Source organism: Bombus flavifrons, chromosome 7 (genome assembly GCF_040668555.2).
Source record: "Bombus flavifrons isolate JBK064 chromosome 7, iyBomFlav1_principal, whole genome shotgun sequence".
Lineage (NCBI taxonomy): Eukaryota > Metazoa > Arthropoda > Insecta > Hymenoptera > Apidae > Bombus > Bombus flavifrons.
In genome coordinates, this window is record NC_138448.1 from 11,082,704 (window position 1) to 11,105,532 (window position 22,829).

The window sequence follows — 22,829 nt, forward strand, 5'->3', positions numbered from 1 at the left end:
TATATTTGTACGTTTGTTAACAAATTGAAAATTTCATTTAACCTATATACCTACAAATATCGTAATATATTAATTTTCTATCGTAAAATCGTTTAACGTTTCTAATTTCGAACAATATTTACATCAACATATATGTTCTTTCGTGAATTGTTACTACGCTATGAAACATCACAGATTCTCGAGACGCAAGCGCAAGCGTAATGAACATCTGCAGTTTCTCATTTTCATTCACGACCAATCCGTGTTGCATACGCGAAAAAGATCATCTTATAACTCGAACGGACGTGTTGTAAATCGATCTTATTGATTGCGACGAACCATATGGCTATAGGTTTCAGGGTATCGCCGTTTCCGTGGTCGACGTAGACTTGCTAACGAACACCAATCTAATACTTGGTGGAAACCGATCGCTCTTATCGTGCTTGTATCGAGAAAATTACAAGAATCTACTTTAATTTACGCGTGAAAATCTCGTACAGGTTGCGAGAGGAATTTCGTTTTCTCTGTTAAAACGTCCACGTTTTTTCTCGAAGAAATTCAATGTGCAAAAGTACGTATAGATGTATGTTTCGTAAGTTTGTCGGAAAATCGAGATAGTTTAACATATGTAGAAATTGAATTAATAATTCGATCATTTATGAGTGAACAGATTTCTTTACGAGTAAAACTATGTTCTTCGAATTTGTACAATTTAAATTATATCCCTTGAATTTTCTGTCTCTGAATGAAACATTTTTAACCGATTAAATTTACAATTAGATTACTAAACTGTTACGAGTTCTATGTTACTAATCAACCGTTAAAGATAGAATTAAAATAGTTTTACAATTCTGAGATTCTTTTCGCCTAATAGTCCAAATCTATCGGACAAAATAATCTGTCTTGATTCGTCCAACAGGATAATTCGCCTGTACAATTGATATTCACAATGCCAAAATTAACGAGTTCTTAGATATAAGTATTATATTCTTCTTATTAAATAATATTACTTTTATTAAGTAAAATAATTCGCTTTAATCCATCACGCAAAAAAGATGGTTCGCTTCTGTAATTATCTATTACAAGTAATCTAAAAATTGGAAACTTTTCAACGTCTAGCTGTTTTGGTAAATCGACCCTTTGATCCTCTCCAAATTAGTCTATCGTTTTCGAACAAATTTTTAAGGCCAGACCCTAAAATTACGTTCCATGCTATTTTTACTGGCATTTTTACAATGCTCGGTTTTGCGGCTGGTTTTGACTACCTCTGCTCCCTCTTTCTTCCTTTTCTCTTTTCGTGGCTGATCCTAAACTGGTTTTCTGGATCGATACGAGCACGCACATCTCTCAGTCATCGATAGATTCCGCCTGCTTCTCGCTGGAGAGAGACGCGTTCGTTCGATCCCTCACAGATTATGGTTGCGTAATAAGGTTGGTTATAGCGAAATCGTCTTCGGGAGATCGATGTCTCGCTGTCGTCGCGACTTTCAATTAAGTTGAATATCGAACTAGAAATTATTTCCGATGCCGAGTCACGTTGAGTTAATCGGTACCGAGAATCATCGAGATATTAAAAGTTACTTCGCACGATTATGTTTCTGGTAGTTGATGTAATTTCTTCTTTTTTTCTTACAATTATCAAGAAGTACAGAATGCTAACTAAACAATAAAATAATTAGTAGTTATTTCGCAAGTAATTACATTGATCCGAGAATAATTCGTCATTCTGTGATTTCCACTGAATTATCCGGGTATTTGCTATTTTTCTTAAATACATAAAAATCCTTTGAACGTAAGATAATGTACGTAGATATATAAAATATCTAAACAATTTCTCAGCTGAACAACTGAATTTCAAAAACTGTTATACGCACAATCTATCTATAGGGTATATCTATAAATAAATAACAGCATTTAATTAGTAGATCAACGAGTAAGCTGTTTATAGGAATATACAATTTTTAGTCTATTTAAATATCGTTTTTAGTCCTGTAATTTCCATCGAATTAATAACACACCTTACGTCGTTGTCGCAGAATGTTGAAAAATTGCATTTTACATGAGACAAGTAACAAATAATACTACTATTTCATAAACGATAATACCTTTTTATTATTGTTATTATTATTATTATTATTACTTGTCAATACCATTAGATTACATTAAAAAGAAACATCAAATTTTCAAATTAACAATCGAATTCTCCAAACGGAATATGTCCAAGTACAAAGTTTAAAGATTTCCTTAAAGAGTTGTTACCTCGGAATCGATGTCCGAGCATAATCGTCTAAAATTGCAATTTTCCATGGAAATCACATCGTTTCCGGCAAGACTTCGATCCATGCTAGATAGACTTCTAACAAAACAACACGTAAGCTTTTATTTCTATGCAAGACGATCCGTTGCCAAGGACTCGAATGAAATTATACTATCGTTTTGGAAAATTCTGTTCACCGTGCTCGTCTAATTTTCTCCTGGACATTTAGCGCACCATACCTCGACAGATTGCGATTTAATTAATACACACGCGTGTAATTAATACACACACTGTGCGACCATTGAGATCTCGCGTACCATGACGTATAATGCAAGATGGTACCGTTTATATGCCAAGCCTGCTATGACGAAATAATAGCGCCTCTGGCTACAAGAACTGTACATCCGCTGACGTTAAGCCTTATTCAGATTAGTCGAGTTACTCGAATTCAATGTGACTCGTGTAAGCTCGAGTAACCCGATTCCTAATGGTAAATATAAAGAAAGTAGATATGTAGCTATGTACAGCGATGGGCGAAAGAAAGTTTATAAAATAAGAAATATAGAGAGACACGATAATTTTACCATTTTTATAATATTCGATTTAATAAGATATTTGTAACAAGATGTTGTTAGTAATTGATTTTAATAAGAACAGTGAACAAATATAATATATAATATATGGTAATATGGCATATAGTATATGGTATATGGTATATAGTATAGTATATATGGTAGTATGGTAGAGAATAAACGATTGGTTGACAATATGGTGAGAAATGTTTAGTATTAAAGTTAAGAAAATTTATAGCGTTCTAAAGTTTCTTCGACTCGATATTGTATACATAATCGTCAATGCAAGTGCACTAGTTGGCGAGTTATATGCCACTTGAGGTGAATATCTCTTGTCGACAGTGTGGCCTGTATTTATATAAAGCGATCCTGTCAGGGCTCCAATGTTCTTGAAGGTATAATTAAGCCTGTGAGCTATGTTCAGAACGCGATCTCTCTTGTTTCTATAGGTTTATCGTTGGATGAGAAACGAAATTATACCGTTAAAAGAGTGGAAACAGAAAAACGCGAGGAACTGACAGAGACTTAGAGTTCGTATGGAATAAAGTGGTTCAGCAGAAAAGCGAAAAGGACGTAGAAAATGATTAATAACGTAGATATAGAAATTCTTGTTAAATTTCAATCGTAAAGTAACTGGGAAGCTACTTCGTTAAATTAAGCTGTTATAATTTCATTTAATTGGGAAAATTAATCGCAAGCAGAAATGTAAATAACTAATAATTTTCACGTTTGTTTCAATGTATAATACAATCGTAACAGTCGTGTCTCACGATGTTAACGAAATTTCAAAATCTTTCGTATAATACGCGTAATATACGCGTGCAAGATTTTTATTCCGTGGATTCAAATGAGTAAAAAGCGCGATAGAAAGGGAGATTTAGAAATACAGAATATGATAACGTCGAATGACAGTTTTTAATCAGTAGATCACAAAACACGAAAAGCGTGTGGAGCTTATCATGTCTCGCGTCCACGGTCTTCATAACGTAAAGTATAGATCAGTTAACTAGTTATAAAACTACGGGGCTGAATCGCGCGAGCTTGATGAAATTTGTAAAAGCGCTTACATCATACGAACGTTAAAAAGATAGGATCTGGAAGAAAGAGAAAGTCGAAAAAAAGAACTAGTACAAGTGTCCTACAGAAATTTATTTCTATTCCACGATACGTAAAACAATTATCGCAAGCCGACTGAATATCGCAGTAAAGCTTCCTAATATAGAACGCTTAATTAAAAAACAGAAACGAGCAGAGATTAATCGAAGAAGATATATCCATTCGCATAATCACGAGGATAGTAAGTACGATTGAGACGCAATTGAATCGAGAATCGTTTAAAGATCACGTGAATCGTTAGACCGAATTCGTTCTATCGTTTGACGTAATTTTTACGATAAATCGGCCGTCCGTTTCGATCGAGCTATTTCGCGGCGATAAAAGTATCGGTCGACAGCGCGGAATCGTCGGTCGAGGAAAAAACACGAGGTCTCTCACGATAGCGGTATTAGCATGATAAAATCAGATTGCTGGTGGTATTCGTCATCCGCGTAAATGCGGGTGGTATAAGTGAGAGGATGAAAAAAAGGAATTGGAAAAAGGAGAAGAAAAAGAAGGAGTAAGCGTAGAACGCTGGGTGCTTTGAAAATTTAAAAGTACCCTCGAAAGTCAACAAGTTTACGCTATTTTTGCGATTCGAAAGTCTCGAAACTCTTCGAATGAATAATAACTTGTATAAATAACTCGGGCGAAAGTACGAAACTGACGATACTAATTTATTTTTATTTAATTTTCGTTCAGCGTTGTCGAGTAGACGACTATATAATTCAGCAGATTTAATCTTATTTCGTGTATTACTTTCTCGACGATAGAGAAATTTCCGTAAATCATATCATTACAATTAAAAGTTAACTAATAACGATGCGATTGAGCTTGTGTCTCTGGCCTTTACGCTTACGTTTTAATCGTTATATTCGTTAATTCGTTGTATTTGCATTAAGGAAAAATAAATCATGTTTTCTCAACGAAATTTGTTGAGATTTCAGTTTCTCACAAGATAGATATACTTTCGAGAGAAAAAAAAGAGAAAAGAAGAAAGGAGCATTCCAGCTTTCGAGAGATTTCGCGAATCTAGAAATAAATATGTAGAGAAAAGAAGAAGAATTTGATTACGTTCGTTGGAAGAAAGAAATTGATTATGAGAGTTTGTCTGTCACGAGGCAGCAGATGTAGTCGGTGTGTAGTAGATTTATGCTCGGAGAAGGAAACTGGGCCAGCACGATGGAGCAGAGCAGATAAAAGACCGCTCATCGCCACTTGTTGCATTCACCCGGGAAATAGGAGAAATTTCTTCATTCATGAAACTCGAACCAACATTCCGTAATGCGGTGGACTACGAACCGGAGGCAATTAAAACAGTGGAACGGTTGAGAAGCTTCGAGAACAGGAATCGTGTACATAACGCAATTTCTATAGGCAGATCCTTTAAATTCTTTCGATTAACATCAGTCGTACAGTAGAATAGAATTTTTCAATTATTAGAATCGCGGTAAAGTTAGCGTCTCTTTGTACGAAGTCAATCTTTCCTTAATTGTATCATCGATTATTACGATTTTTAGGATTTTTCTGGAAATACATGGATACATTTCGTATGAAAATTATTTGTTAATATGTTGCAGATAATGAATAGTCAACGAATAGTGAACATGTTAAACCATCGCTATAACGATAATTATTACTAGACTGTGAATATTTATGCAAATTCATATCTTTTTGCGTGCAATTTAAGCTTTCCGCTTACTAAATATTATAACAGATACAAATTCTGGATATTTCATATATCTTTTCATATTACATTTGTATTCTGTAGATTCTCGCATCGGTAAATTTCCTATAAATATTAAAAATTCCGCACAGTCTAATTACTACATATTAATATAAATGATTTAACGTCAAAAATAATATAGAACTATAGAATAGTTTCTGTCTCTAATAACCAAGCAGTTTATGCGATTTAAATATAGAAAAAAGAGACAATAATAAAAGAATATCACGGAATTTACAGACAACTTAAAAAGAAGACCGTCTAATTAGTTTTTTCATCAAACAACCGTATAAGAAGGCGATACAACTCGACGATGTTTAAGAGTTATCACTTTCATTTTTTACTCCAAAGAATTATCAGGATATGTTTATGGGCGGGTCTCAAAGAATCACCTCATTAACTTTTTTCTCAAGATAATTATCAAAAGGAGGCACGAATCGATGATTTTTAAAAGTCATCTCGATCAGTTTCCATTAAAAAGAAAAACAGAAAGAAAAAGCGTGTCTCGATATTCAGTCTCGAACGAGTAATATCGAGGGACTTAATCGTTAATTTTTTTTCTCGAAAAAAAAGAAAAAAAAAAGAGAAAAAAGATGGAAAGACGAAGAAGAAGAAGAAAGGGAAGCGAGAAGCGTGTGTATAAAGAATTTCTGTGGCGATACGATTTATTTCCGCACGTGCTCTGTGCACGCTGTCAGCGACAGAGTTCCACCAGTTGGTTGCGCAAAATTCAACGAATACGACGAAGGACATGGCACAACGCTCCGTGCAGTCCCTTTCAAACGCACGAGGACAAATCTCGTTCGTATTGCGTTACGCCGGCTGCGTTTTTAAGCTTCCCGCTCTCGATTCAAAGCCCGTCCTGAATCATCGTATTGTTTCTGCTGGCATCATGATAGCGCTGATGATATTCTATCAAACACTCTTCAATTCTTCAATCAAATAATGACGATGTTCAGTTATTCTCGCCGTAGTAATTACTTACACGTATTATATTATGGTTAGACCATTTTACTGTGTCGTCGATCGTTGTGTTTGTTATATCGTTATCTTCGGAAGTTTCCACGAAAGTAGATTTCTTGGAACGTGGTAGCTCTGATTTAATTTTTGAATCTTCCTGCTTATTAGTTGTTTGATATTCGATTCGTAGATTCTTCTTTTTTTCTTTCTTTTTTTTTCTAAATCTATATTTGGTAAGTATATTTATTGATATTATCGATGTGATCGATCACACATAGTCATATTCATGTTTTCGTAGATGAGAGACAGTTTTAGTAGAATTTTCCGAATTTTCTCAAGCACAATTCGATCGTAATCATTATATAAAATATGTTTGTATGCACGAGTTTAACGTCGTATCAACTACTCACGGTTATCAACGATATCTCTGGTATTTTAGACTTTGTTTTTCAAAATTTTTCCTTTGAAACATTCTATCGCCTCTTCGCGTTATGTTGTATATCATTTTGTATTTAGTAGTTGCTTCGTGTCTGTGAACATCCTCGAAACTCGATTTACTATACCGATCATCGCACGATCAGTAAATACGTTTAAATCGTACGCTCGGTCACGTGTCAGCGACCGAAATTTGCGCAACCTTGAGAGAAGAGAAGACCGTGAAAGCAGAAGACGCGGTTAAGGGCAAGTTATACGGAGCAGGGCGCCTTATAGCGCCAGTCGAAGGGAGGGACCTGGATACCGGTAACACGAAGCTCTTTGGTATGGCGGGCGCCTGTCGCCTGCCTTTTATAATACTACTCTGTTCGTTTCGTCGTCCTTGATACGCTTCTCTTCTCCTCTCTTTCTTTCTCTCTCTCTCTTTCTATCATCTTACCATTCCTACATCTTCCACTCCTTGTTTCCTCTCTCTTTGTTCGTCTCGTATCATCCACACAGTCGTACGAAAGCGTTTGCACACTTGTAGACACCTTTTATGAACGTATTACGTGCGTTAGACGAAACATTTTGAAATTTCATTAGCACTGTTTGTCTCACTCGACTATCATGATTATATCGATGAAACTTGAAACATATCTGAAAATGTATATAGAAGTTACAAGATATTTACCACAGAAATATTTGCAGAGATCGCGAAAATATTTAAACAGTCAACTATCCGTTATATTAAAAAAGATATTCGATAGCGCGATATTATACGTTCACTGCGTGCTTTTAAAATATATGTCCAGTCATACTGTATATCGATATTTCACCACACACACGTTTCCAATAAATATCTAGTCAATTCTATGTACGTCTTTACATTGGTTTCAACATTCACCGATATAATCGTGTCAATGGCATTACAGCGCTAGTGAAATTTCAGAATGTTCCGCGTAACATATACTTTCCACGTATCGTCGCATTCGAGGCATAACGTAGATTTCAAAAATGTAAGGACCAGAGGACGTAGTACAATGTGAAATGGGAAACTCGCCGAAGCCTGGAAACGAAGAACCGTGTAAAAATGAATCGAATAAATAGAACGCGTACAGTATGAAAATAAAAAATTGTCCACGGTAAATGTTCAAATACTTTCGTGAGCCAGCGTATAAAGAATCTAGCTCACTCTTTCCTCTCCTCTCCTCTCCTCTTCTCTTCGCGAATACACTTCTCTTCATCTTCTCTTTCTTTTTCCCTCTTGCCATAGTACTCGAGTACTCCAACCTTCCTATCTTCTTCTATATTCTATCTTCTTCTCGTTTCATCTTATGGATCGAAGCCATCGGCTGCTGCCCACTCGGCGCAAAAGAACGAGCTGAAAAGCACGCACTCTTCGTTGGGCTCGATCGTTCTCTGCCTGTTTCTCGCGATGCGACGTTCCTCGACGAGGCTCTCGGTCGTTCCTCGAGACGGGCTTCCTTTCTCTCCCTCTGTCTTTCGGCCTCTAGGTCGCCGCTGCTCGGCCCCAACCCGTATCTTCGACGAGAGGCGGGAGTGGCTCTCTCGCATTCCGTTGCTTCCTCCAGCGGCCCGATCCAGCCACGACCCTACCGAAACCGCCCCATCGGTTTCCGGATTAACGGAAATCGATACGTTTCGATTCTGACGATCGATCTTCTGTATCATCGATTTGACGATCTTTTTAGATTAGTTAGATTAGACTCTCGATGCGTAGACTGCGGATTTTTACGTATTTAGGATGAAATTTGAGAGCGCAAAACTGCACGTAATGCGCGTAGCATGAAAAGGTGCGGTAGGTTGTCTCAGAACTTTCTTTCTATTGAAATGAAATAGGTTGCGAATTATGTTTAGAACGTTTTGTTCTGTTGGAACAAAATCGGCCATACGTAATTCGATTAAATAACACGAAAAATGTCGTGCTTCTATTATTTCCTTAACTTTTGGGATCACCTAACGTACAAAGCATCCAAAGTATAGTACTTTCTACAGTAATAGAAATTTGGAGTTTCATAAAATAGACAGAATATGGAGAAATATATAAAATATCTAAAGTATACTATTTTCTATGATACTTGGTATTTGGAATTGTACAAAATCACACAGTATGAAGAAATATATAAAGTGTCCAAAGTATAGCGATTTGTGTAATAGTAGGTATTTGAAGTTGTGCAAAATGGACATAATAAGGAGAAATATATAAAATATTTAAAGTATACTATTTTCTATGATACTTGGTATTTGGAATTGTACAAAATGACACAGTATGAAGAAATATATAAAGTATCCAAAGTATAGTGATTTGTGTAATAGTAGGTATTTGAAGTTGTACAAAATGGACATAATAAGGAGAAATATATAAAATATTTAAAGTATACTATTTTCTATGATACTTGGTATTTGGAATTGTACAAAATCACACAGTATGAAGAAATATATAAAGTGTCCAAAGTATAGCGATTTGTGTAATAGTAGGTATTTGAAGTTGTGCAAAATGGACATAATAAGGAGAAATATATAAAATATTTAAAGTATACTATTTTCTATGATACTACTTGGTATTTGGAATTGTACAAAATCACACAGTATGAAGAAATATATAAAGTATCCAAAGTATAGCGATTTGTGTAATAGTAGGTATTTGAAGTTGTGCAAAATGGACATAATAAGGAGAAATATATAAAATATTTAAAGTATACTATTTTCTATGATACTACTTGGTATTTGGAATTGTACAAAATCACACAGTATGAAGAAATATATAAAGTATCCAAAGTATAGCGATTTGTGTAATAGTAGGTATTTGAAGTTGTGCAAAATGGACATAATAAGGAGGAATATATAAAATATTTAAAGTATACTATTTTCTATGATACTTGGTATTTGGAATTGTACAAAATCACACAGTATGAAGAAATATATAAAGTGTCCAAAGTATTCTACTTTATATAATACTTGGTATTTGGAATTGTACAAAATCACACAGTACGAAGAAATATATAAAATATCCAGAGTATAGTTCTTTCGATACTTTGTAGGTAATACTAATGCTTGGTGGGTAAAACAACTTCCCACTCGAGTTCTACTTTTCTAATTACATTCTCGAAAATATGAACTTGAATAAGAGTTTGCGGTTTATTGATGTATCCAGATGATTCTATATGTTCATAGGAATATGGTTCTGTATATTAGTATCTTTGAATGAATTTTTATTTATATTTTTTTTATATATAATAGGGCAGTTTCTGATATTTAATACAAATCAAATGCTTTTCGTTTCTTTTATTTTGAGTTTATCGTATCGTAAAGCTGTTATATGCGTCGTATAACGTAAGATTTTAATTGCTGTAAAATTAGCCAGTCAATATTCTACTATTTATGATTGGTAGCGTAATGTTGAAGGAAAGGAAGTTCAATGTTGAAGTAGAATTGTAATTGACTAAATTAACAAGATCAGATTTTTACAGGCAGAATCGAAGCAATGAAATTTAAATAGAGATTTGTTTCATTCTCTAATTACTATAAGGAGTAGTTTAGTTCCAACATTTTGTATCTTGCGTATTTAAATTTCTCGCAAGTGCATAAACCTTTGCAGTCTATTTATAGCTTGGAAATTATGTGCATACCAAATAAAAGTATTAATAGCTATTGTATTAAACATTTTTTTATCTGTCGTTTATTCTGGGATATTTACATATAGTAGTGGTTACATCTACAGTGCTATGTTTATAGTATATTCAATTAATTGTATAATAAATACTTTTCTAAAGCTTTTTCTAAAGCTATGATAATTTCGAATAATACTTACAGAAAATAATATAATAATATTTACAGTAATATTTGCTAAATTAATTTGAATTTGCTGCAATGACGTGCAATTACCATCGATATTACCATATATAACTATAGATAGAAAGTCGAAACAGTAAGAAAAAGCATGAAAATGATAATAGTTTAATAATTGTTCGTACATTCGTACGTTCTTTCGTTACTTGAAAAGTATTATTGTCTCGAACAGAAATTAATTCATAGAAATAAAGCTAAACGATTGCAAACGATAATACTCATTAGGAATAGAATTATACGCTCTTTAATGCTTGTTAGCTTCTGTAAACTCATTGCTGAGTCGTATTGACTGAATTGCTACTTGTAGTATTAAGGTCGGCTCGTTTCTCAATCTCACATGGGAGAAGCTTGTGTCCGATACGGGTTTTATAGGTGGGTTTTCTTCTACATACATATATGTATAGGATGAGGAATTACAGAATCGTTATATTGTTATATAGGTAATTGTGTGGTATGGGAATGACGATTTGAAGTAATAGCGGAATAATGTATTTACTATGTAGCGATGGATAAGAATGGAAAAGAAAGAAACGCAAAACGCGTGTATTTAAGAGGATAAATATCTCAATTGCGATTAGTTTTGTTCATCCGTTTACATTGATACGATGATTTTATTTGATCACGTTCCCCAGCTTTTTTATATTCCTATCCATATTTATATCTATATTTTTGGATTAACGGAGCAGATTTACTTTGAACTTTGTTGGTATTGGATTTCTATTTTAGAATTTCTATAGAATTGTTAACCGCGATAATAACAAACGAGCTACAAACAGGTAGATTATCGTTCAAAGCGTGCATTTTTAACAACTTTTGTTATAGCTGTACGAATTGAATGTACGCTGATTTATGAGATTTTTTTTTTTTTTTTGTACGTATAAATGAAATCCGAAAACACGGTGAAACTAAAGGCTTGAATGTTTGTAATTCGAATTACATGTCTTAACGCCATTACACAAAATTCCATATTACAAAATAAAATACGCTAGCCATGTTTTGATTCTAAATTTATCTACACTACGGTAAATATTTTCTTACCAGTCTCTTACAAAGATCTCGATCAACACGGATCAAAGAACAAATTTAAACGAAATTTCATCCTTGGCAGCCCGAAACTTTCTTTCCACATTCGTTACGTAACACTTATCGTATCATTGGAAAATCGAAATTTCACTTAATTTCCATTAATATACCGTCGTAGATCTATTTCTCGGAAAAATCAATTTTCAATCCTCGATTATTCGCTCTGTTATTAATTTGTATCATAAACAAAGTTCCAGTACCAATAAAGATACACTATCATTCTCACACATAAATCTTAGATCTTGTCTCCTTGGAAACCTAGTTCACCTATCATTATGACCCACTTGCAAATAAAAGATTGCCTCAATAGAAAAATAAAAACGCGTGGTAGGAAAATTGAAAAGTTCAGTCAACGCACAAATAGCAAACACAAAGTTCTATATAACGTAACACGGGCTCTCGTTTCCCTAGAAATTGCTTCACTTGTCGTCATAGCTGACTCGCAAATAAAAAATCATTCCAGTAGGAAAATCGAAACGTCTTATAAGAAGAATAAGAAGCTCGTTGAACGCACGAATGAAAAGTACAAAGTTCTACGCATATATAGTGCAACATAGTATTAGTAAAGATATACTATCGTTCTCACACACAAGTCTTGGATCTCGTCTCTTTGATTCACTTATTTTCTGCAACTATTTCACTTATCGTTAGACTGCGGATATTTATGCAAATAAATATCTTCGTAAACATAATCTAACAAATTTTTATATAGGAAACTGTTCTATCAAATATTCTGAAAAGTATCGTACTTTCGATGTTGCGTGTATTTCTGCGCGTTACGTGCATTATTCGATATTACTGCGAATCCGCGGTCTATTTATCATCGTGACACAATCGCAAATGCCAAGTGTCCTTCCGAGACGCGCGATGAAAAAATAGAGAAAGTCAAAAAGCTGAGAAAGAAAAGATGAATCGTGTAAGTGGAAAATACGTTTTAGGCAGTTCCTGTTTGTTAACAGTTCCATCGGTGTACAAATTTCACCGCGAGATCCGTGCTTGTGTTACAAAACGCGGAGACGGGATCGAGGACAATCAGTGTACAAATATTTACTCGTCGATAACGAATAAATTGACACGTAAACTTGGCAACTCATTACCACCGCGTTGATCGCGAGCAAATACGTTTATGTACGTGTTTGCAGAACGGTTTCGATCGACTTGGTGCACCTTCGAAAGGAGAAACGAAATTCCATGCCGATGTCACGACACCTGTCATTAAACGCGTAGTCGTTCTCTGCTAACCGATAATGTCATCGTTAAATTTGCAGCAGTCGCAAATTTGCCGATCGATCGGTGGAAGGACCGTCGTTCCGGCTAACTTTCAAGGTGAACGAACATATGAATTATTAGCTTATTACCATCCTCTTCTTTCTTTTCTTCCTGTTCTGACGTACGATGTAACCAGTACCGTAAGACGCTCTTTTTCTCCCCCTCTCCCTTTTGTATCGAGGAAGAGTGTTACGTGGCGTTGTATTGAAATATTTGTACACCGGCAATTATGTCACTGATACGTGACCAAACATCATCGACACGTAGCTGGCCGATGGATGAGGAGAGTGTACAGGCAGATTTGAAAACATCGTGTCGTGGAAAATTTCAGCAGCGAGCTTCAGATTCAAATTTTGACAATGACGTGACTCACTCTGGTTTCACTAAATGGAAAGACTTTTGATGTTTCGAGAGAGTTTTTATACGTAACATTGGAATGCGAGATCGCACTATCGATAAGGATTCTTCTGCTTTATCTTCAAACTTGAAACGTTTTTTTAGCGATAGGATGCGAAAGATACACTTGGATCGAAAATAACCGAAAAAACGGATTTAAAATGAGCATGGGGCGATGAAAATGGGAGAAAAATAAATGGAAATAAAAGATAAAACAATACTTAAAGAAATAGAAGCTTTTCAGAAAAATATCGAAATTCTATCGAACCTGTTTCAACTGTAAGTTTATTCGACGTTCTATATATAAACAGCGATTTTTCATTTCTACTAAAATTCTGCGTTTCTACGCGAAATTCTACCTTTGACAAGAGGCAAAAATAACATCTGAAACTACAAGAAAGAAGTTACTACAATATCTTACCATACACCAGGCATTCATCCTACCGTTACCGTCTTATTTATTTTGTTTATTCCAAGCTATTAATACTAATCGTAAGTTCTCGCTCGCCCTGCATTTACACCAAATTTCTAACAAGCTATCGATATAAATTTCTTTCCATTTGGTGAACTGTAATACCGAATAACGAACAATTATTCCTCTTTCTCGTTCTTCAACTTTGGCGAAATAAATTCGCCTGGAACGAACAGCGAACGAACGAAACTATGAGGCCGAACCGAGCTACGTGACGCATATTGGGACCGAGGATATTTCCATGAAATCCCTCCTAAAAATACTTGACGGATGTTGAATCTCTCGGCTACGTTTCTCCTTTTGCTACTGTTACTGCCTTCTAGCTCTGTTAGCGGCAGGAAATGCTTCTCCCGTAGGAACGAGCCGCTGGAATTCCAGAAGAATGCGACCGCCCTCTTGTCCGACTTGTTGTCCTCTGACGTCATCCTCTCTTTTAGTCAATGAATCCCGTCTGAACACGGGTCTGTACCTAAAACGATTAGTCCTTCGACGATCTTGCAAACGCCGGAATCAGAAATCTGCTGGAAAAAATGTCTTGCCACGAAGTGAGAAAACTTGCAGCCCTTTTCTCTTTCGTTTTTATAGAAGTTGGATTGCCCTGTGTAGCGCTTTGTTGTTTTTCCAGATACAATCATTCATATTTATTTATTTGAATTTGAAATTTGCTTATCGCAGAAAATTTGTCGCGAATATATCGTGCTTGTCACACGAAACTTGAACGTATTTCATTATTTCGTTAGCACCGTGATGACGACGATCGTATCGATGATACGATTACAGCGATGGAATTTAAAAACAGTCTTGAAATGTACGTAAAAGTTGGTAGACTTTACTTGAAACGTACGCTTGATGAGAAAATAGTATGTACAGTGTGAATAGTTGCGATAATCGTTGTTCCGATAATTTTGCGTACAATACGAAGCTCGTCTGTGTTTAAATTTTGCTGATAGTAAATGAGCTAAGTCATATATTTCCGAAGAATTGAATATCAATCGTGTGCTTGAGTAATGAAATTAAGAAACGTACAAGTGCAGTTTCCGATGAATTTAATATCTGGCAGGTTCAAACGTCTCGTAACGTGTATCCACACGTAGATTTTTCGATTTGTTTCGAACTTTAGCAACTTGTTCGTATCGCGTCACATGTTACAGAAAATCTTTCGCGTAACACGTAGTGTATCCGGCAGGAAGAGTTTCTCTAATTGTTCAAATAACTTCGCGTGTCTTATAATTGAAAATATTATAAATAACTCGATGTTTCGAGTCCAGTTGTATCGTACAAGCTGTTACGAAGCAACGATTAAACATTTTTAGTTGGACGAATTAGTAAAACGTTTAAACAATATTAATAAATAATGCTACTTCCATTGCTATTAAACCATTGTAACTATGCAGAGTAATACTCGTGCCCACTGCTGGCTTCATCGACGACAAAAAAGCTTCGAGTCGCGTGATCCGGCTCATTTCGCCACGTATAAAATTATGTGGCGTTACATCGTGCTCTTAATAACGCCTGTAACGATCTTTAAAGCAACGCCTTTAATGATGTTGAAAACAACGCCTTGGCTATGATACGAAGAAAGTATCCGGTCTTGTCGTGGAAATCTACGTGTGTGGTCCCGTTCGTGACATCGATTTGTGCATGGTATCACTATACGCTACTGGCTATAGGTATCGGAATACTCGCATTAGGATACATACATTGCACATACGTAGGTCACATATTTAGAAAAGAGTTAGAAAATTCTAACAAATTTACTGCATTTTTGGCGTTTCTATTTAGTAATTTAGCATTTTATATCATGAGACACCATAAGGTATAATACATCCGCGATGTAAGTAAAATATTAGGTTGTCCAGAAAGTGTCTTTCTTTTACAGATACGTCTTTTACAACGATGCATCTTTATACAAACATGGAAGCTAATCTGTCGAACGTTGTGATTTTTATTTTGATAATCATATTCGATGAAATACTATAAAACGAAAAATGTGCATCCATTATTTCCTTATAAAACGAAAGAAACTTTTCGGCCGACCTAATAGTAATAGAATTATAATAAATATTATCACGACAACGTATGCGTTTATGGGTATTATCAATGATGCAAAAATGTACAGGGTGTACATAATACGTAAAGGAACATCGACAACAAATATATCTAAATGACGATGAAACAAATCGCTGCACAGACCCTGTTTCTGCAGTTGTGTTGATAAAAGTACAACTATATAATATTGCATCGAATTTACATTTAATATATTATTGCGTTTGTATAATATTTTATAGTTTATTATATATAATATTGGATTTAGTATTACACTTTAATATCGTTCGATCTGTACGAAGTAACGCATTTTGCAAAGAAACGATGAATATTCTGCTATCTATGGCTCACACTGTAAATCTTCAGTGATGTAAAATACAAACTACAGATAAAATAAAACAGTCGCCGATATACCGTATGGAGTTGCTTCTGGAATCGAAATTCCAAAGTACATAATTAATAATCAATGAAGTGGACGAACAAGAGTCGAACGAAGTTAGGAGTAGAATTTTTAACGCGGACAGATAATCCAGCCGTGGGTACGTGTCGCACACGTAGACACTCTTGGGTCTCGAGTCGAGATTGAAGATAGCATTCTTACAAGTGAATTACCAGTTGGCCGTTTCGAATGTTAAGTGAGAAACTCGCTGTTACGTTGGCGATAAATGATCTGACCGCGGCGGATTATGATTTTAGACGATACCATCAGCTTGTTTGTGGTCGATGAACAGACAGTAGAATTTCCACGAGAATCGTGATTCACCAAGCCACAAATTCGTCGTCTCTGATCGTTTCTGTGCTCTGGGCTCTGGACGCCACGCGTTCCGGTATCCTCCGATGTTCTCGATCGCGTTGGATTCCTGCAAATTACTCGAGTCATTAATCATGCCTTGGCTAGTACCTGGTAGTACCTTGCGACGCATATCCTGTCACGGTGCGTGCATCGTGAAACGCGTTTTCGCAACGTACCGTCTTTTCTCGTCTATTATCGCGATTTTCATACAATTGCCACTGGTATCGCGATTTTGCTTCAAGATTAGGTTCACGTTCTCTGTATTATGCGTTGGCTTCTAACGATATCACTGGAATACTGTTTTTTAAGCTTCCTAAGAAAACAAAAGACATTTTTAGCGAGTCAACCTTTCCAAGAGCAACGTTTTTCCTTCGAACCATTTCGAATATACGAAAAGTTTTTCTAATAATAATTAATATCTAATCAATTATTAATTACACCAAATTAGATGTATTTTTCTTCGGCATTTTTAATTTCATTCCATTATGCCTTTTTATAAAACCATTAGACGAGATGTGCTCTTACTATTCATAATTGGTAAACGTATGATTCCGGAAGGTATTTGATCTTGAAAGATCAACAGCGTAATCTTCAACTCCTTCGCTATTGTATTCTCGAGATCGAAAGTAATTTTGGACAACATAACAAGTGAGGAAAATGTAAGGAAAAATACATTGAAGTAATTTGTATAATTCAGTATATAACTGCATAAATGGAAAACCTTCGTACGTGCATATATCATGCGTCTTATACGACATTTCTTCGGATTTGTTTCAAATTGTACATTGGAATAAAAATGAAATTGCAACATGTTTCGTATAGTATGCATAATATTGTATATTCGTAAAAGATTTTCACAGTGAACGTTCAAATATTTTCCTGAGTCAATGTATGTGCATCTATCTTTTCTTTTTTTTTTTCTCTCTATAAATGTTCACTCGACGTTTAAAGGCGTATATGCACGCTCTTCTTATCAAAAGGGTTAAAGGCTAATCACTTACTTCTGTTAATAAAATAATCAGCGTTGCAAAACTGTAGTAGAATTTTACGATGTTGCCATACTGAAATAAATAAGCGGTGAAAACTTTGTTACGACAATTTCTATAGAAATTGCAACTAAAAATAACCGAGCAAATGAGAATAATTCCGCAATAAAGAGGTTTCGCAACCCTCTTGGCCGCAATCTATAAATCGACGATTTAGAAAATCGTAGACAATTTCCGTATCACATGTATAATGTTAATTCTTTTTATTATTAATAGATGGTCGTTTGATAATCATCGGACGTTACTGGAAAATGCGTCATATGCAAAATAATTACATCGCAAGCGTAATGTTGTGTACGTTAACTTTTATAAACAGTATAAAACTGTAAGCAAGTGGTGTGTGCAGTTATCGTTTGCGATAGATGCAGTTATCTTTCTTGGGTCATTGATGGTCCATCAAGTGCATGTTTATCTTCTACGATTGTAAAACGTTGTATACTAGAAAACGCGTAAAAGTAGATCCTTGATCGCGAGGAAACTATCGGAAACTAGTAAACATTGTTTTCAACAAAACACAATGTTTAGAAGGAAAGAATAGGAAAAATGATTGGCGCGACGTTTCTTTCAAGACTGAAACTGAATGATAAAATATAGAAATTCCTCGGTCTCGTTAAAATTTCTGGCTAATAAAAATAAATACTCGACATGCTTCTACCACTTAACTTAGATAACGAACGGAATTTATCGTATTAGAAATATAACATCGACACTACGAGCTAATCGTAATCTATCACAATGTATTTCAAACAATGAGAAACATATCTCTGCTGCCATGTAATTTGTCTAATTAACGAAATTTATCGTAGTAGAAATACGTGTAACATCGTCGATAACCACGATCTAATCGTAATTCATCGACATTGATAACTTCGTCGTTCATCTTTTATTCTTAACGCGACACGAGAAAAGAAAAGAAGGTATTTGAAAAGAAAAAAAAAAAAGAACAGAGATATTCTTTCAAGCGAGGCGATTGAAAAGGACGAACGAGAAAACCCATCAATATCATTAATCATTGTATTTTGCATTTTCCATCGGCTATAATATTCGCCCATGGCAATTTCGATGGTCACGGTTCTACTTCGTGTCGTAACGTTCTCGTGATAAACACACACGTACACGTATGCACGAGTTTGCATCATACGTTTCTAGGAACGTTCATAACGTTTTCCTCTTTCTTCCACGCCGTCCATAAATAAGACGCGGATCCGTAGCGTCGCGATCGGAATATTCGCGTTTCGAACCGCGACAGAGCATTCCAAACTCGCTTCTATCTCGCCGAGATGTTAGTTAGCACTCCATTACCGATTCTTCGAAGCGGTCGCGGTGTTTGGTTTTCTGGTCAGTTCGAGATTCGAACTTATAAATAGGACGCGTGCTTCTATATCGAGGCGGACACGTTTCATCCCCTTGGTTTAACCCGTTGTAACTAGTTCCAGATGGGACAGAGCAGCGTTTAGAATCGGTCCCGTTGGAACGCTCTCCGCCTGTACCATCGTGTTCAAAGCTTGTTTCGTTGGGTCTTTTGCATCGTGTCACTTATTTCCAATTAAGCCTATTCGTTTAGCGTTTCCGTGGCAATCAAAGAAATTACAAATCGGTATCCTTCTTCTCGCGATACTGTTCTTCTTTCGCCAATGCGATCCTTTTCGCGAGATTTTGGTCTGCAAATTGCGCCAGTGCTCGTTTGTTCCGCTAGGATTTTCGCATTGTGCGCAGCATTTCCGATCGTGTCTTCTCTTTGATTCTTGGTTCCTTGGAAAAGAAAGAGACGATAGCGCAAGTAACCGTCTGGTAATACGTACAATTTTGCAAATGTTACTTCGGCGCGGTATTTTGGTCTGCAAATTGCGGGAGCGAGAGATCTTTGATGAAACGTGGTTTGAAAATTGCACGCGCTTCTCTTCGTATAACGGAAAGTTACTTTTAAGGGGGTATTCTGGTCTAGAGGCATGAATTTCGGGCGATTTTTGAAGCTCTGTACAAGCGAAACGAAAAATATTTTTGCTATCCTTCTTTTTAGCATTTGTTTATTGATATTTCGAGATTACGTAAAAAATTCACTGAGAAAAAGTACTCAATGTTTAAAAAGTTATGAGCTGGCAAAGTGGGTGCTGCCAAAAAAATGCGGTGTCGTGGCGTGCATGATATCAACCCTTCTGGTCATCTGAAACAAAAAATGCGAACGGATTCTGAATTAGTATGGATGCCGCTATCGTCTGAACCTTGGAGAAGTCAATACAACATTTTTTTACAAAATGACGGCCGTTTGAAAAAAAATTTCTTATTTCGCACGTTTTTTTGATAATTCCGAACGTTTAAAAAATAGTAATATTAAAGATTTTGAGCTGAGCGTGGTCGGGACGATAGAGCAGTATATAAGGAATATTCACACCAAATTTAAAATAAATCGGTTCATTAGAACTTGAGATATCGTGCACGCCAACTCGAAAAAAGTAGTTTCGAGAAAAACGCGTTTAAAGTTTTGAGACAAGTTTACTCGGACAACGTTTACCGCCTACTGTTCATTTGTTCCGGTCGGACCGAGGCGGATGCTGCGTCACAAAAATGGCTGTAACTCATAAAATAATTGAAATTTTGAAAAATCCTTTTAAGGGCATATTCTTGAATGTTTAAACTTTGGAAATATGAAAAAAAAAATTTTCGATTTTTTCAAATTTCTACACCAGAATACCCCCTTAAAGCGCGGTTATTAGAGTCTAAGCGTAGGCTATTCTTGTTATCAAATGGAAAGAAATCGGGAGATTTTTAAACGACATCGAAGACGTAAATTAAGTAACGTTCGAATTTCTGCATTCTTTCGTACTTATTAATTCGATGTATCGTTTTATTACTATCTTTTGATAATTTAAATAATAATGTGACTTTTGATATTTCCATGCTATAAGATGGTTATCTATAACCGAAGGATAGATAAGATGAAAAAAAAACAAGAAATACCGTTGGAACAACTTTATCGAGAATATAAAGTTAGTTGTTTTATCAGCCACTGGGAGAAACTGAGCAAAGTCTGAACTGGAAAATAATTTTCTTATTTTTATTTATATAGCACGGAATATGAAAACGGACAAAGAGATGTTTATCTTCGTCGCTATGAGAATAAGGAAATCCAACCATTCGATCGATTCAGATAGTTTGCTGCTCGCTCACTCGCTATGCATAACTTTGCTTTAGTAATTCAGACGCAAACGGAAATTTGCATTAATCGTAAATCCAGATAAGTTGCGCTAATCAAAAGTAAGAACATACGTATGTACATCGTAATACGTTCGAACGTGACTATGGCGTTTGATGACATATCTTTCCCTTTTTTCTTCATAAATCGCGATAAATCATGCTGTAAAAAAAAGAACTAGCTTAGACCAATAATAATATAAAGAAAAAAGCATAAAATTAGTTCTATGTTGTCGTATTTATGTGACAGCATAATCGGAGATAATTATTTCCGGGTTTTTTTTCTCTAAGTCGTAAACTTGTTACAGGAAAATTAGCTTAGATAAACAGCAAAAGCAAAAAGTACGAATAGACAAAAAGAATATGAAATCAGTTCTATTTTAACGCGTAGCCAGAAACGTATAACGAGTTCAATAAAGTTTTAGTTCTTCGAATTAAACGATTGTTTTATAAAAATACATAATTTTAATGCACACGAGTACAACATGAAATACGTGCGTGATACGTTCGATCGTCCAAGGCTTTTTATTTAGACAATTTTCAGAACTGCCAATACGATTAAGCAGTAGAAATGGTAAACGACGTATGTAAGTGCCGGAAGTGAAGATTTCCGGTAGAAGCAAAACATATATATGTATTTCTGTTAATCTTGATTTTATTGAATAGTCGAGCGCTATAGGTTTTTAACATGAATGATTTTTACAAATTTGAATGAAAAATAGATGGCGAAATATATATACTGAATTAATGAAATTTATTTACATGTACATTATGCTTTTTTTTTTTTAATTACGATCCTGTCGTAGCTCGATTTTGCGATAAGCTTAGAAACTAAGATAAATTGAGGAATTTTCTGAAAGCCTAAAATTCTATGATAAAAATATGTACAGGCAACCTCCAGTCAAATAGATCAGATTATTATAAAAATTCCCATTGATTCGGTAAATATAAAAAGACAAAAATTCATGACAGACTACTATAATTAAAAGTTCAAGCATTTTGATAAATATTAAAAATTCCCAACTAAAGCATCGGACATTTTATCTCACGTGCCCTTTTTCCACAAACTTGTTCCATGTGCTACAGTTGCATAACTTTCTCACGGTATTTTCCACGTACAAGTTACGTCATTTCCCATTAAAAAAATGTCGCCTAATTTGTTTGGCACTTACGTCATCCACTATATCAATTATCGATTATATTCTTTCGATATCATCGTGCTATAGCCTGCGGCTCGTCTCATTCATCAAAATGAACGACACGTGAGTTTTCGTCTCAAAAGGCAAATGTTTGCCACGAAGTGACATCTGAAAAGGAGAGGGAGAGAAAAAAAAAGAAAAAGAGTACGAAAGAGAGAAAAAGAATGAAAGTAAGAACGATCCTGACACAAGGGAAGCTTCTAAAGGGGTTGCCGTTTATTTTCAGATCGTGCGCCCAGCGAAGGGGATCAACGTCGGTGCAAAAACAGCACACCCCTGCCTCTTCCCGGCTCCCTTACCACCAACGGAGAAGGTAACTATGTCCTCAAGGTTATACATACCCCTTTTCGTGTCTATCTCCGCCGTCTGAGGCGTATACGCGCGAAAGAAAACTCAGACTGCATAGAAAAGGAAGCCGCCAAGTGTCCCACTTCGTTTCCAGCTCGTTGATCTTAAC

At 35.5% G+C, this 22,829-nt stretch overlaps 1 protein-coding gene across 1 annotated transcript in view; it reads left to right on the forward strand.

Annotated features, from left to right (window-relative positions):
• Dad (Daughters against dpp) overlaps window positions 1–22,829 on the forward strand; it is a 121,655-nt gene that overhangs the window by 39,013 nt on the left and 59,813 nt on the right. The window contains exon 5 of the mRNA XM_069116195.1: window positions 22,599–22,685. Coding sequence (XP_068972296.1) covers window positions 22,599–22,685 — 87 coding nt within the window. The remainder of the gene's footprint in view (window positions 1–22,598; window positions 22,686–22,829) is intronic.